General features: G+C 33.9%; 1 protein-coding gene across 1 annotated transcript in view; it reads left to right on the top strand.

Annotated features, from left to right (window-relative positions):
• Positions 1 to 11,261, top strand: part of LOC110029350 (N-alpha-acetyltransferase 50) — a 42,898-nt gene extending 31,637 nt beyond the window's left edge. The window contains exon 3 of the mRNA XM_020731604.1: positions 10,890 to 11,261. Coding sequence (XP_020587263.1) covers positions 10,890 to 11,107 — 218 coding nt within the window. The 3' untranslated portion in view covers positions 11,108 to 11,261. The remainder of the gene's footprint in view (positions 1 to 10,889) is intronic.
• Positions 11,262 to 14,097: the final 2,836 nt, after the last annotated feature.

Here is a 14,097-nt window from a genome sequence, read left to right as displayed (position 1 = left end):
TGCTTATGTTTGACACATAAGTGCCCATATATAGCATTTTGTTATATATGAAACCATCAAGCAAGGTCACAAGTAGGTCGGTTTTGTTTTGGGGCTTAGGGCGGTGATGACAAAGACACACCGGTGGTAGAGCAGAATGATTTTTCATCCTACGATATTAGGACCCAATCCAGGGGCTCGATGAACCGTAGAACGATAATATCATTCACCGACACAACACTAGCGGGGGACCTGTACCTTCTTAGGTTGTTGGCGGTCTTATGCCCGACGACGTGATCGACTCGTGGTCAACTATACTTTTTCAAAATTGATAAGAATAGATATAGTAAGAACATATACCATATTTATAAAAATATTTGAACTACAAAATTGATACAACTTTCTTTTTATATGTCTGAAATCCATGTGCATGCTAAAATATAAAATTTAAATATGTTACAACTTGGTTGTCCACTTGTTGATTGCTGATATTGGGCTAAGGAGTAGCCTCCTAAGTTAGGTTTAGTAGGACACCCTTCTAGTTAAGTGACGGACTTTATAAATCCGGGTGACCGATAGTAGCCTTCGACGTTTCACGAGTACAAATATATTATATTTGAGTCTAGCCCCGACTTGAGTGTTTGCGGTCCTCTCTTTTCGGATCTGTCATATGTTTTATTGGAATTTTTGGGCAAAATACTCGTGGTCCTTTTTCCGGGATTTTCCCATGATTTTGATAATTTCCTTGAAATTGTCATTTGTCGATTTGCTCGAGTTTTCCGTCGTGGGACATTTGTTGATTTTTTTTGAGTTTTTTGTTATGGGTCATTTGTCAATTTTCTTGAGTTTTTTTTTTTTTCCGTTGTGGGTCATTTGTCGATTTTCTCGAGTTTTCTAGGCAATGTTTCTCTTGTTTATACAGTGTATACTAGCTCTGTTAAAGGAGCAGCAAGTCTCCCAGATATACAAGTTGGATTTACATTACAGCATTTTACTTCACAGCATAACGTACTGTTCTTCTTATTTACTGTATATTCTACTGTTCTTTTATTTTATACTGCATGTTTTATTTTTTTACTATACACTATACCTTAATGTAGGAAAACTCAATGATTACATGTACCCTTAAAACTAATATCAAATCCGAAGGTGCTACGACGAGGAGCTTGGAGCGAACACCGTGGGCAGCACGACGAGGACATTCAGAAGAGCAACATCAAAACAAATTCATATCACTAAGCACTTTCCTTAGTTTAAATAACAACCCGTAGGATTTTGAGGTGGTTTGCCTAGCGCAACGTAAACTATCACATATCACTTTTAGGTTTTTGCATAGCTCTGTTGTGCAATTATAAGTCCTAACACTTTAGGATTCTGAGGTTACCGTACGGTACAATGTAAAACTTCCTATCTTTTTAGGCTGTTTGCACGATCATATATCGTGCGAACATAAGTCCTAAATTCTAAATAAATTACATGATTAAATATTAAACAATAGGATAGTTGAGAGGTCACTGGGGTTTTTCCTCGGATCTGTGATATCCTCTACTCTTCATTCCTTTGGATTTCTTAAAATAACTATTCTTGTTTGAGCCACTCCCATTTGATTTTTCCATGTTCAATTGTGAAAACATAAATTTTGAAATCTCAAAGGCAGAACCACTGATCTTAATCGAGAGTTTTCTTAAGTGATCCCGATCATTTGAGATGTAATTAACTATAGGGGTTTGCCTCTATAGGGAACTTAGAACCCAGGTAAAATAAACCCTATCTGATCCTTATATTAGGCAGAGGAACTTGTTGGCCTCATATAAAAATATTTCGCAGACCAAACGGATGTCACAAATTTTTTAGTTTGGGTGATTGAGCTTACTACAAGTGATATGTTTATTCTTCGGGATACGTATGTTACTTGTGGTATTGCACTCAATCATCCAAACTATTCAATATGTGAGACTCGTTTGGTTTCATCTATTTTCAAAAATTAAAAATATTACTTTCAAAAATCAAAATCACATATTTATATTTAAAATTATATTCATCTTTATAAAAATTATCTATTTTTCTAAACAAAATATTAAAACAGCCGACATCGGCCTCAAAGCAAATCAAATAGCAAATTAATTGCCATTGAGGCAAGTACTCAAATCCTTTTGCTTTAGTAAATTCTTATTTTTTCTCGACCAAATTCATTTACTGCTACCGTTATAATACTGCATATCCATGATTTATGGTTCACATGAATTTTATACATATTTTATGAATGACATATGTGCTTTGTTTTATTTATTTTAATATTATATTACTGTTATGCAAATGAGAATGAAATATTGTTATTATATGCTTGTGTGTACTTCATTAAATATGTAGTCACTCATTTATAGTACTAATGTGGGAACACTAAGGTATCTGTGCATGTAAATGAAAAATAATATTTTAATTGAAATATCTTTAATGGAATATTTTTTAGGCGGTACTCATGTAACGGTTGTACATATATATAATGATATATGTATGTTATTGATATAGTAATATTCATTGAATAACATCTCAATGATTATATTGCTCTATTAAAAAGATTAACTGACATGTTTTTTATTTTTTTTTTCTTATATCACTGTAGTTTAGGAGTATGAGTATTCACTGATTTGTTTAGCTCATTGTTATTTTAAAACTAATTTTTTAAGTTAATTTAAGTGATTGAAAGATGAGCGATAGGTGGGATACTTATATCACTGTAGTTTAGGAGAGTATTCACTGATTTGCTTAGCTCATTATTATTTTAAAACTAATTTTTTAAGTTGATTTAAGTGATTGAAAGATGAGCGATAGGTGGGATAATATTTTTAGAAGATGCAGATAACCAGTAATGAGATAAATTTAAATATACTGCTTTAATTTAATTTAATTAGTGTCTCTTTCATTTTATTAATAACTAGTTATAGAAAATGAACATCGAAATTTTGTTCCCACCGTCTGTCCGTCTGTTCTCGTTTTTGTTTATTCAAAGCCCTGGGTCAGGTCGTGACATATGGTATGTTTTTTTAATGTCCCTAAATGAGGAAAATAAAATGGAGGAAAGACTCATGAAATTCCTCAGATAGATTATGTATCCGATTTTATCAATCTATTCATCATGGATCAGTAACGATTCTTTTTTGGTATATTTGAACTCTGAAACTTTACTTGTTTTTACAGGGGTCTTGTTTCCATACCCAGACTGGAAACTTGAGTCCTCTAGAATTCTTCATGATATCGCATCTGATGAAGGAAGATATTCGGTGTGCCAATCTTAAAATAAGCTGATTCTATATTTTGATTTGTACTGGAGTGTATGGTGAACCCTAGTGGGCCTATACCAAGCAATAGAAAATATGGGTTGAAGCTAGCTCACCTAATAATCTTTATTTAATGCAACAAATGGTGTATTCGCCTTATATTTTTAAAAATAGCAGTTGGATACCTGCACAAAATAATAGTATTCCAACAATTCCATACGTTTATATTAATCCATACCTTCAGAAATTCGGATAATCTTGCTTTGATTCTGAGATCTTTTTACTTTGTGCTGTGGTTTACTTCTTTTCTTCCTATTATGTGATTGAATATGTTTCTCTCTTTTCTAATGGGCGCTTCACGCTGGTCTTGCATTAGTTAGTATTTGTGCTCTTCTTCTAAGACTAGAGAGTGACTTTGTTGAGTAGTCATTGTTTTAGAAATGGATGAATTAATTTAATGTACATTGAGGAATATAGAATAACTATGGATGGAGATTGAAATAGAGATGGCAGTTCAAGTAAGTTGGGTTAGGGGAGGATGCATGATCGATATAGATTCAAAATATGATGGTAGAAATTATACTTGTTTTACTATAGCATATGATCTAGGAACAAGAAAAAATTTTAAGACAAAAAGGAGCATTTAGTTTCCTTCAAAATTGGGCTTATTAAATCACATTGGTCTTATTACTACAAAGGAGTTTTATATTTTTAAATTAATGTAAGGCGAATTCTGTAGGTGTTCAAATTTACAATATAGAGGCAGAAAGTTGAACTTCATTATGATTGTAGATCTCATGGCAGGAATAGTCATGAATTTAAATGGTAGACATGTGATGAAGTTAAAAGGAAATCATTGCTTCTGAGGTTATAGATGTTGGAGTGTGGAAGGTAAAACGTTGAAACTCTTTTAAAAGTAAATTATAGGAGAATAAGTGGATGAACCAAACTTGTTGGTACATGATTAGTATCAGTTTGCAGTTATACGAAGTGTTTTTTCACTGTGGAATAAATCATTAATGATAATCTCCCTTGGTCTAGCAGAAGGATTCCATGGGTTCAAGGCTCTAGTGCACTTTTGTAGCATTCCTGCCTTCTTTGATTTCTTTCTTTCCACTCCTTAATAAGATTATTATGGATATTTTAGGATAATCATGAAATATATTATTTATATGTAAGAGGTTTGGTGGTAAAGCGAGGAGGCATAAAAGGCTATTAAAAATGAAACATGCTTTTAAGAGAAGAACTACACTGGCCCTATTTAGACATTAGCGTTATAAGAAAATTAGAAGATTACATAGAGGATAGTAAGCAAAGTTTGTATCATAATTTTTGATGATTTATATGGTGGGCATTAGAACATAGAAAGAAAAAAATTGAGCTATATAAAATAGCTAAGGTTGAGAGAGGAGATTTAGAGCTTTTGATCAAGTTTGATGTATTATAAATTAAGAAAATAAGGAAATATCTAAATGTCGTTTTATGAAATTAATGAATAGTTTTATGGAATAAATAATTTATCATAGCAACTTAAAGAGAATTATGAAATGTATTATAAATATATTTGAAAATGTGAAGTTGAGCTAGCCATAGAAATGATTAATAAACATAAATCTTTTGGTCATGTCAGTTACTTCAAATACTATTTGAGATTTGAAAAGCTTTGATAATTATAAGGGCATTATACTTATTATATTGTTTTTATGTGAATTATGAAGAGTAACTTTTCAATGATTGGAGGAAAACTATGATGCACCGATAATTCATAATATCAAAATATGCAGTTTCGTGACACACATCTAACACCATCATCACATGTTAGCATATGTGATCAAATAAAATAATAAATAAATAATTGACATGCTTATTGACACTTTCTCATAGGTTAGGATAAGTGAAATAACTATGATGGGATTATGTTACTTTCGAGGAGTCAAAGACTAAAATAGGCGATTAAAATGTATTTAATAAAATTTTAGTTGCTTAAATTACCTATTTCTAGTATTGTTCTATCGTCATGCCTTTGCATAAGAAACTAATACTATATGCAGTTTATGCTAATTGAACTTTCTGCAATTGCCACACCATTCTTTTTCTTTGTATATTATAATAGTGCTTGATTTATTTCTTTGTCCGTCCTATATTTTTAAATGAATTCATGTCTCTATATTCATATTGGTGGGAACAAAATCATTATGACAGTGATGATACCAATATTATTATTTATGAACCAAGTAGATGTTCAAGAGTGTAGTTATAGTGGGAATTTATGTTTGATCCATGCAACAAATTTATGATAGGATACAACAAGAACAACAACTAAACCTTAATCCCACTACGTGGGGTCGGCTACATGAATCTTTTTTCTCCATCGCATCCTATTTAGTGTCATATTTTCATTTAGTTCTAGTAAATTAAAATCATTTTTTATACAATAAGCCCAAGTCTTACTAGGACTATCTCTGCCTTTCTTAACACAAGTCGAATCTAAAACATCTATTCTCCTAATCAGATCATCAGATGGTCGACGTTTAATGTGACCAAACCATCTAAGACGACTCTCTCTAATTTTGTCCATCACAGGAGCTACACCAACCCTATCACGGATATATTCATTTCGCATTTTGTCTCTTAAGTGTAAAGCCACTCATCCACCTAATCATGAACTTTGTTTTATGCTTCTCTTTTAAAGGCCAAGATTTAGCACCATAGAGCATTGCAAGTTTCACCACTATCTTATAAAATTTTCCTTTCGGTCTAAGCGGTACTTTTCTATCACAGAAAAGACCCGAAGCATTCCTTCACTTCATCCAACCAGCTTGAATTCTACTATTAACATCCTCATCTATATCACCATCGCTTTGAACAATGGACCCAAGATATCTAAATCGTTTACACCTTTTAATAATTTGATCACCCAAAGTCACACTTCTGTCACTAGAGCTACTACTACTAAAATTACATTCCATGATAGGATATTAGGAAAAAAAAAAAAAGGGATGGTAAAAAAATGTTATTGATGTTGGTGAATTAATTAGGTTTAATGCGAGGAAAAGCTATTATGGAGGCATTTTTTGTAGTAAAGCTTAAAAAGTCTACAACAACAACAACAACAACAACAAAGCCCACGATGAGCTGAAAAGTTCTCTATATAGTTTGTGTAATGTTGTTTGGGCTTTTTGCAGAGTAATATAAGGGCATTGAGAAAAAAAATATTAATGCCAAAGATATGTTAAATTTACGTATGCTGTAGTGATTAGATTTAGAATTTGTTGGGAGGTGAAGAAAAAGTTTCTAATTTTAATAAGATAATATCAACAGTCAACATTAAGGCTTAAATTTTTATATTTGTTGTAAAAATAATTTAAAGAAATAGGTACATTTGCTAATGTTATTTTCAATTTTATAGTGATAAAAGAGCCATCATTTAAGGAGAACATAAACTTCAAATAAAGAATGTCTCAGGAAAGTGCTGGGAACTTGGATAAAAATTTCTTTATTATTATTATTTTTTTAAATTGGATAACAAATATTGATATACTATATCTAATTTTTTGTGGATTTAAAATTGGTAATTATTAGTCAATAAATTTGGAACATCACCTTATGATTAATTGTAATAGACCAAGTATTTTGGATTTTTTGTACAAAGGAATGATAATATAGATGGTAAATTAAAATTTATAGTTCATGTTGAGTGAGTAAAATGGAGAAGTGTTGCAACAATATTATGCACTGAGAGAATGTTATAAAGTTTTCAAAGTAAATTATATTATAGGAATCTTATTTTTTAAAAAAATTTTAGTCAACAAATAAATCATTGGTGATATTGAGTATGATATAATTAAAATTTTAAGATGAATATGTGACCAAAATAGTAAGGATGGAATAAAAAATATAATTGAGTGAGGATATTTCTTGCAAGGTGGTAGAGTTTACACTTTAGCTGGTTTGGGGTTTGGCTGTGTAGAATGTTTTTTGGATGTATATGAAGTAAATTGGGTAGATCATTGGTAAGATAACTAGATATTGTAAAGGATTGCATAGGCGTAGAGATAACCCATTATATAGCTTTAAATAGGAATGAAAGGATTCAAGAAGTCTGATTAAAAATAGATGGGAGAAAGATGACCATGTTGATGACTGAACTTGCTTTTGCATCAGCACACCAACCTTAACAAGATGAGGCGTTGAGAAGTTCATCTATTAATTGTCGATTATGCTTTATTTGTTTTTGCTATATGTTTTGTGTTTACCTAAATGATTTTCAACTATGATAGCTTTGTTGACTATTGATTAAGTTTCATTTATTGTTTATTTCATCTTGTTTGTGCATATGTATGCACCTTACATTTTTTTGCTACAAGCTAAAATGTAATAGCTTTTCAAATTAATGAAGTCGTCATTGTGATACACACTCTATTAGTAACTGTTGATTAATTTGAAAATACACAATTTCTTATGGAAATTAAGTTAATTTAGGTATAAAGTTACATATATTAGCTAAATTTTAAGAATGTAAAGCGTTGGCGTATGATACGATCTAGAGCAAAAATTGATAAGATCCTCCATAGAAATTAGGACAAAACAGATTTTTTTATTTCGATAATTCAAATAACTCAATGAGACTACAAAGATAAGCTCTTACAATTCGAGAGGGAGACGATCTCTCCTAATTACTACAATTTGAGAGGTAGGAAATATCTTCCAAAACCTAAACCTAAGACTCACAATTCAATCTCATGCAATAAACCTATCCCTAGAGATTAATAATCAAAGACAAAATTGTCTTTAGGCTTACAAAAGACAAAACTGCCCTTAGGCTAGGCGCCCTTGTAACAATACTCCCCCCAAAAGACATCTTGTTCTCAAGGTGGGAAAAAATCAGAGTGTTCCTCTATCTCCCCCACAACTATCTCTATTTCTTCATTCTCTGCTTTCTCGTCCTACATTATGAGAACTTATAATCTTCGCTTCTTGCAAGATTCCCTCGGGTAAACTTCTGATCACACTGTAAACATAACCACATGGCCCACTTCTCTTGAATCTTTGTCTCTGTAAGACCCTTGAGTGTTGCTCCCGGTCGCGGTCCATTATTCGTGTCTCATGCAGCCTCCCTCTAGACTTCCACTATTTGAACTTTTACGAATCATCATGGTTACAACAATTCTGTATGATGCTCCTCTGTATTGCTCATGTTGGTTTTCCTCATCTGTTTCTTGTCTTCCATCATCTGAGTTAGCTCCATCATCTCCCTCAATCCTCGCGGTCTTAATAGTCGGATTGTTGCCCGTATGTTGTGTTTTAAGCCCTTTATGAAATACTTCTCCAATCCTGCTTCAAAAATATTCTACAGTTGTCCCGACAATAGTTAAAATATCTTCCTATATTTCATGATCGCCCCCTCCTAAATTAAGACAGAATTGCTCATGTAGGTCTTCTTCTCGAATGGCTCAGAAACATTCCAACAAACAATCTTTAAATTCATCCTATGTATGAATCGGGTATCTTTCCTCCCACTAAAACCAGGCTAAGGTTTCCCCTCCAAACACAATTTCACGCCATGAGTTTCTCCTTCTCATCTAACTCATTCACCGAGAAGTATCGCTCCGCTCAATGCACCCGCCTATGTGTGTCTTTCCCCTCGAAGATCGACATCTTCATCTTCCTAACTCTAACATCTCCACCCCAAATTCATCTTTCTCTAGTATTTCTCCCATGTATCTAGGGTGAAACTCTCTCATTCGATCGTAGGCATACCCAACTCCCGATTCCCTCCTTCCTCCATCGCGCTCTTCCCTCTTACACCATCCCTCTAATTTTCGGCCCATCCCCCTCCATCGGAAGTTTCCACTCCCCTTCTTTCGAAGTACTTGGGGGACACTCTTCTTGATATATGGTGTCTTCCTCATTATCTTCTCGCTTGATTTCCTTCATTTTTGTCCTAACCAAAGATTCTCTGAATAACCATTGGTTAGGATTTGCAACTAAAGCGATCGACACGGCCTTGGATTGTATCTCCATGAGCTTTTTCATCATCTCCAGTATTTCTCCTATGCTCTCAAATCTATTCTCCATTCAACTTTCAATGGAAGAAAACTTGTCCTATATGGTGGCAAACCTCTCTTCCATTCTTGATCTGATTTTATTTCTCTCCTCTAATTTCTTCTCCAAATCATCTACTTTATCGGTTGTCATTTCTTCCTATCCTTTTTGAAACTTGTATGTCGCGATCTCGTAGTTGGTTTAAAACGGGACCGTAAAAGTCGGCTCGAATGTCTAGACTGCCCCACAAGCTTAACTCGTCGGTCTTCACAAGTGAGGAAAGGTCCGTCGTATCCTTCCTAGCAAGCTCTTGTTGCGATTGTATTGTTGTTGTCACCCTTTTGTACGCCGTCAGATTAGGTTAAGAAGACACTTCTTGTGTGTTGCAATTTTGTCGACTTTCTCTGTGCCCCATGATTTCGTCGGCCTTCCCCGCAAACACCAATCACGACTGCCTTTCCGAGGACAGAGCGGGAGGAAGAGGCGAAGGAAGTTTTGGGTCTCTGCAAGCCACAATTCCAGGTTGTTTGCCTTGCATGCGACTGTATGCGTACAAGTGGTAGTGAAAGATGGGAGCTTTAGGTCTTTGTTCTTCGCGATCCTTCACTGCATTCCATCACGTCGACTCTTTCACATCCATCTCTGACCCTCTGCAATCCTGTCGTATCTTTTCCAGCAAGCTGCGAGCGCTACAGTATCACACGATTTCGTCACAAAGAAGTTTGGGATCTCTGTAAGCAACGATCTTTCGCATAGAAGCCTTCTCAGTGCACCGTGATCTAGTGGTGGCCTCCATGCTAGCAATTGTATCTTAGGATTCAGTCACAGAAGGATCCCGTCGACGCTTCTCAGAATTTTTCATGCTAGCAGTGTCTCCCCCAAAATCATGCTCTGATATCAATTTGATATGATTCAAAGCAAAAATAGACACAATTTTTCACAGGAATTAGGGCAAAACAAATTTTTTTTTTATTTAAATAATTCAAATAACTTAATGAGAATACAAAGATAAACACTTACGATTTAAGAGGTAACGATCTCTCCCAATTCTCACAATTCGACAAGTAGAAAATCTCCCAAAACTTAAACTTTAGAATCACAACTTAATCTAATGCATAAATCTAACATTAAACATAACAAGCCTATTTATACCCAACAACAATAATACTCACAACTTAATCTAATGCATAAATCTAACCTTAGACATAACAAGTCTATTTATACCCAACAATAATAATAACAAAAGACTAAATTATCCTTAAGCGTACAAAAAACAAAATTACCCTTAAGCTAGGCGCCCTCATAACAGCGTCCCCATTGCATTTGGCTCCCCGCCATATTCAGGTTTGCAGTGCAGTTTTGTGTAACAGCGTCTCCCCGCCATATTCAGGTTTGCAGTGCAGTTTTGTGACTTGAAGAAAATGCAAGATGAACTATGAAGTTTGGGTTCCCGAGTTAAAATCTGGAAGAAAGTCCTGCTTTTTTTCGTTTCTTTTTTATCATTTTTTTGCTCGCCTCATTCGCTCGAATGGTTTTTGAAGAGCCTGGCCTTCTACCAAATGTAGACTCTGACCAGATATTCTGCAGGTACAAAGCTGTTAAATCATGTGATGGAGCTGTCTGCTAAGCAGAATATTTCCGAGATTTATTTACATGTGCAAACAAACAATGATGACGCCATTGCCTTCTATAAGAAATTTGGTTTTGAGATCGCAGAGACGATACAGAATTACTACACAAACATTAGCCCGCCAGATTGCTATGTTGTTAGCAAGCTTCTGCCTGTATCTTCCGCAAAGAAATGAGGGCACCTGAGATGAAAATTCAGTGATTAAATTTTTCTTCTCGCATTTCTGTGGAAAAATTTATTTATTGGTCTTTTTTCTTTCAATTTGTATAGAGAGGGGTTATTTTGGCACATTGTTGTTTTCCTTCTTTGATTAAGATTTAGTTGCCACATGAATTTCGTTCATTTTTCCTTCATTTTGGTTATATTTGTGCTGAGGACAATCTTGTGTGTGCACGCACATATGTACGTGTGCGCGTGTATCATTCCGACAATGGCTAGAAGGCTATCAAAGCTAGAGCCTCAAGGTGCCTGATGTACTCCCTAACGGCTAACCTATATTTAGGGGAAAAAAAATATTAGGTTAGGAGTTCCAATGGTGGGGTGCCGCGTGTCAGGTGGGCCCCACAATTTTTAACACTGACTAATTTCAGTGTATTACGGTGGGTCCACTTGACACATGACACTCTAAATTACGTCCAGAATCTGGATATAATATTTGCTCGCATTTAGGAGCAACGGTGTTGTTAATTTGTTTTTTTAATAATACTTGTTCCAATAAAATGGTTGTCTTGTACATTTATTTTTATCTCCGATTTAGTTAGCAAAATGGTGGCAGTGCGCTAAAAATCAACATTTTGATGTTTTTTACGAAGTTATTGTTCTGTCAGTTCTAGTTTAAGCTCTACAACTGTCTTAGAAGTTCGTTTTTTCAGGGATAGTGGTTTTGCGTGGCCATTTATATTTGCTGTGACGGTTGGAATGAATATCAAAATTTGACTATTTATGAAATTATTAATAAGATTAGAGCACCTCAACATATCTAATTATATGAAAATTTATAAGCTGTTAAAACTTTACATTTGTATTTTGCATATTTTGTAGTATATATTAAAATTTTTAGCTTTAAGCCAGCACTACCTTGTCTTTCATTTGTCTTTTATCAAAAGAAATATGCGAACAAAATATATTCTAAGATTTTGGTATCCAAAAAATGTTTAGGTTCATAGATATTACAACCTGAAGTGTGAATTTGTGTAGGTGGTGGATAGAATGTCTAGACTTCGGTGATCCGTAAGTATGTATTGAAATATTATGGTTTATATATTTTATTAAAAAATGCCGAAAGATACATGCTCATTTCTACTAGTAATCTCCGATCTTCATTTACTTCTAGTCTGGCCAACTAGGAAGTTAAAATATTTCATGAAACTTGAACCTATAATAATTGCATAGTGGAAACGAAGTGTTAATTATATAATTTTGAGATGATAGACATATTTCAGTGGAATTATGCAATCATCCAACGGTATCAGCAAAGTCATGCGGAATGTCATGGGGATTGTGAAAGCATCCATTTCATTGATTTCTAGGCTTCTTTTGATCTAGGCACAGGCATGCCCGATTGACAACAATCATCTGGGAAAACATTTAGAAAAAAATATGAGCACCACAATCCTAGAATTAGAGAGGCGCGAGCCTCATCTATCTTAAAGAAACTCACAAATTTTTTCTCTTATTTTCAGCTTTCCATTACAACCAAGTATTTTATTTTGCTAGGACCTTAGGACTTAAAAACCTTATTTTAATAATCGCCAGGTTAGGTCAACTGAATTAGTAAATTAGAGTTTTTTTTTATGGAAGCAAATATTACATTTTTCTTGTGGTATTGATAAACAATACTCTTGAACTGCATTACTACTTAACGTGTGCACTTTCGTTGTACACCTGACTTATGTCCTGATAAGTTTTGGGCATGTCACTCCTTATGAGCTATAATATCTTCTTTTCTTATCCTCTGTTGTTCACTTCTAGAAGTAGATCCTTCTTGAAAATTTCTTTAACTGGATTTCTTTTTGGGTTAAAATCTGATGTGGATCTCTGATCAAATTTAGGCCAGTTTCATCTCTGATCTTCAGACTGTCTGCATAAGTAACACACTTTCAACCCAAATAAGCATTCACCATGTTGTTTCTTTTGACCCTTAATACAAGGATCTATAGTACTGATGACAACCTAGCTAATAACTCTACTAGTGTAGGACTTTATAATCTTTTCAATAGACTCTCCTTCTCTTGAATGAAATGTTGGTGCACATATTCCAAACTCTTCCTCTTGTGCAAATCTCTACGCTCCTGAGTCTGTTGAGAATTAATCTCTGCCTGCCTAGCCCTCTCCAATAGTAATAAATAATCTTCAATCCCAAGTGGTATTAGTGGTTGTAAGATTGAATTTTTCAATCTAGAAAAAACTTGTGGAATTTATCCTTTGCATTTGGAATGAGTTGTGGTGCATATCTTGATATCATAGTTAACTCCGCTTTGTATTGCATAAATGATCGATCTCCTTACACCAATCTAATGAATTTATCTTGCATTTGTCTTCTAGTCGATAGTGGTACAAACTAATTTGTGAAGGTTCTCATGAACTCATCCCACTATACAAAGTGGTTGGCTCTACCTCCAAACTTCTTCATCTATTCTTGCCACCATAATTTAGCTTTCCCATCAAAAGTAAAAGTGCATAGGGTAATTCTCCTATCTTTGTTGGATAAGAAAACCCATCTAAAATCTTATCTACTCTTAATAGGCATTTTCCAGCTTCTATTGGTCCACCTGCTCAAGAAAATAAAGGTGGTCTTATGTCTTGAAATAGTTTCAAATATTTACTCATTAGTGCTCCTCCACTACTACTCACTTAAGTTTGAGAAGTCTTAATCAGCTACATAAGAACATTCAACATATCAAAGAATGTACCAGCAACGACTGTGACATTATGGAGTACAACAAATTCTACATCACATCTTTGAATCTCTTCCTCATGATCATTCATAATTCTAAAATAATAACCATATAATTTAATTAAACTCAATTAAAAATTTTAATTTTTATTATTTATAACTTAATCCAATTATCATATTAGTTCTTTCATTAAGATTTATGTTATTTAATCTAAATCTTTTGCTATGATACCACTTTTGTCATGACCTAACTAAGGGCCTAGAATTAA

This window comes from Phalaenopsis equestris, unplaced genomic scaffold, assembly GCF_001263595.1.
Source record: "Phalaenopsis equestris unplaced genomic scaffold, ASM126359v1 Scaffold000566, whole genome shotgun sequence".
Lineage (NCBI taxonomy): Eukaryota > Viridiplantae > Streptophyta > Magnoliopsida > Asparagales > Orchidaceae > Phalaenopsis > Phalaenopsis equestris.
The sequence above is the reverse complement of the archived record's forward strand: the minus strand, read 5'-3'. Positions and strand labels throughout refer to the sequence as shown.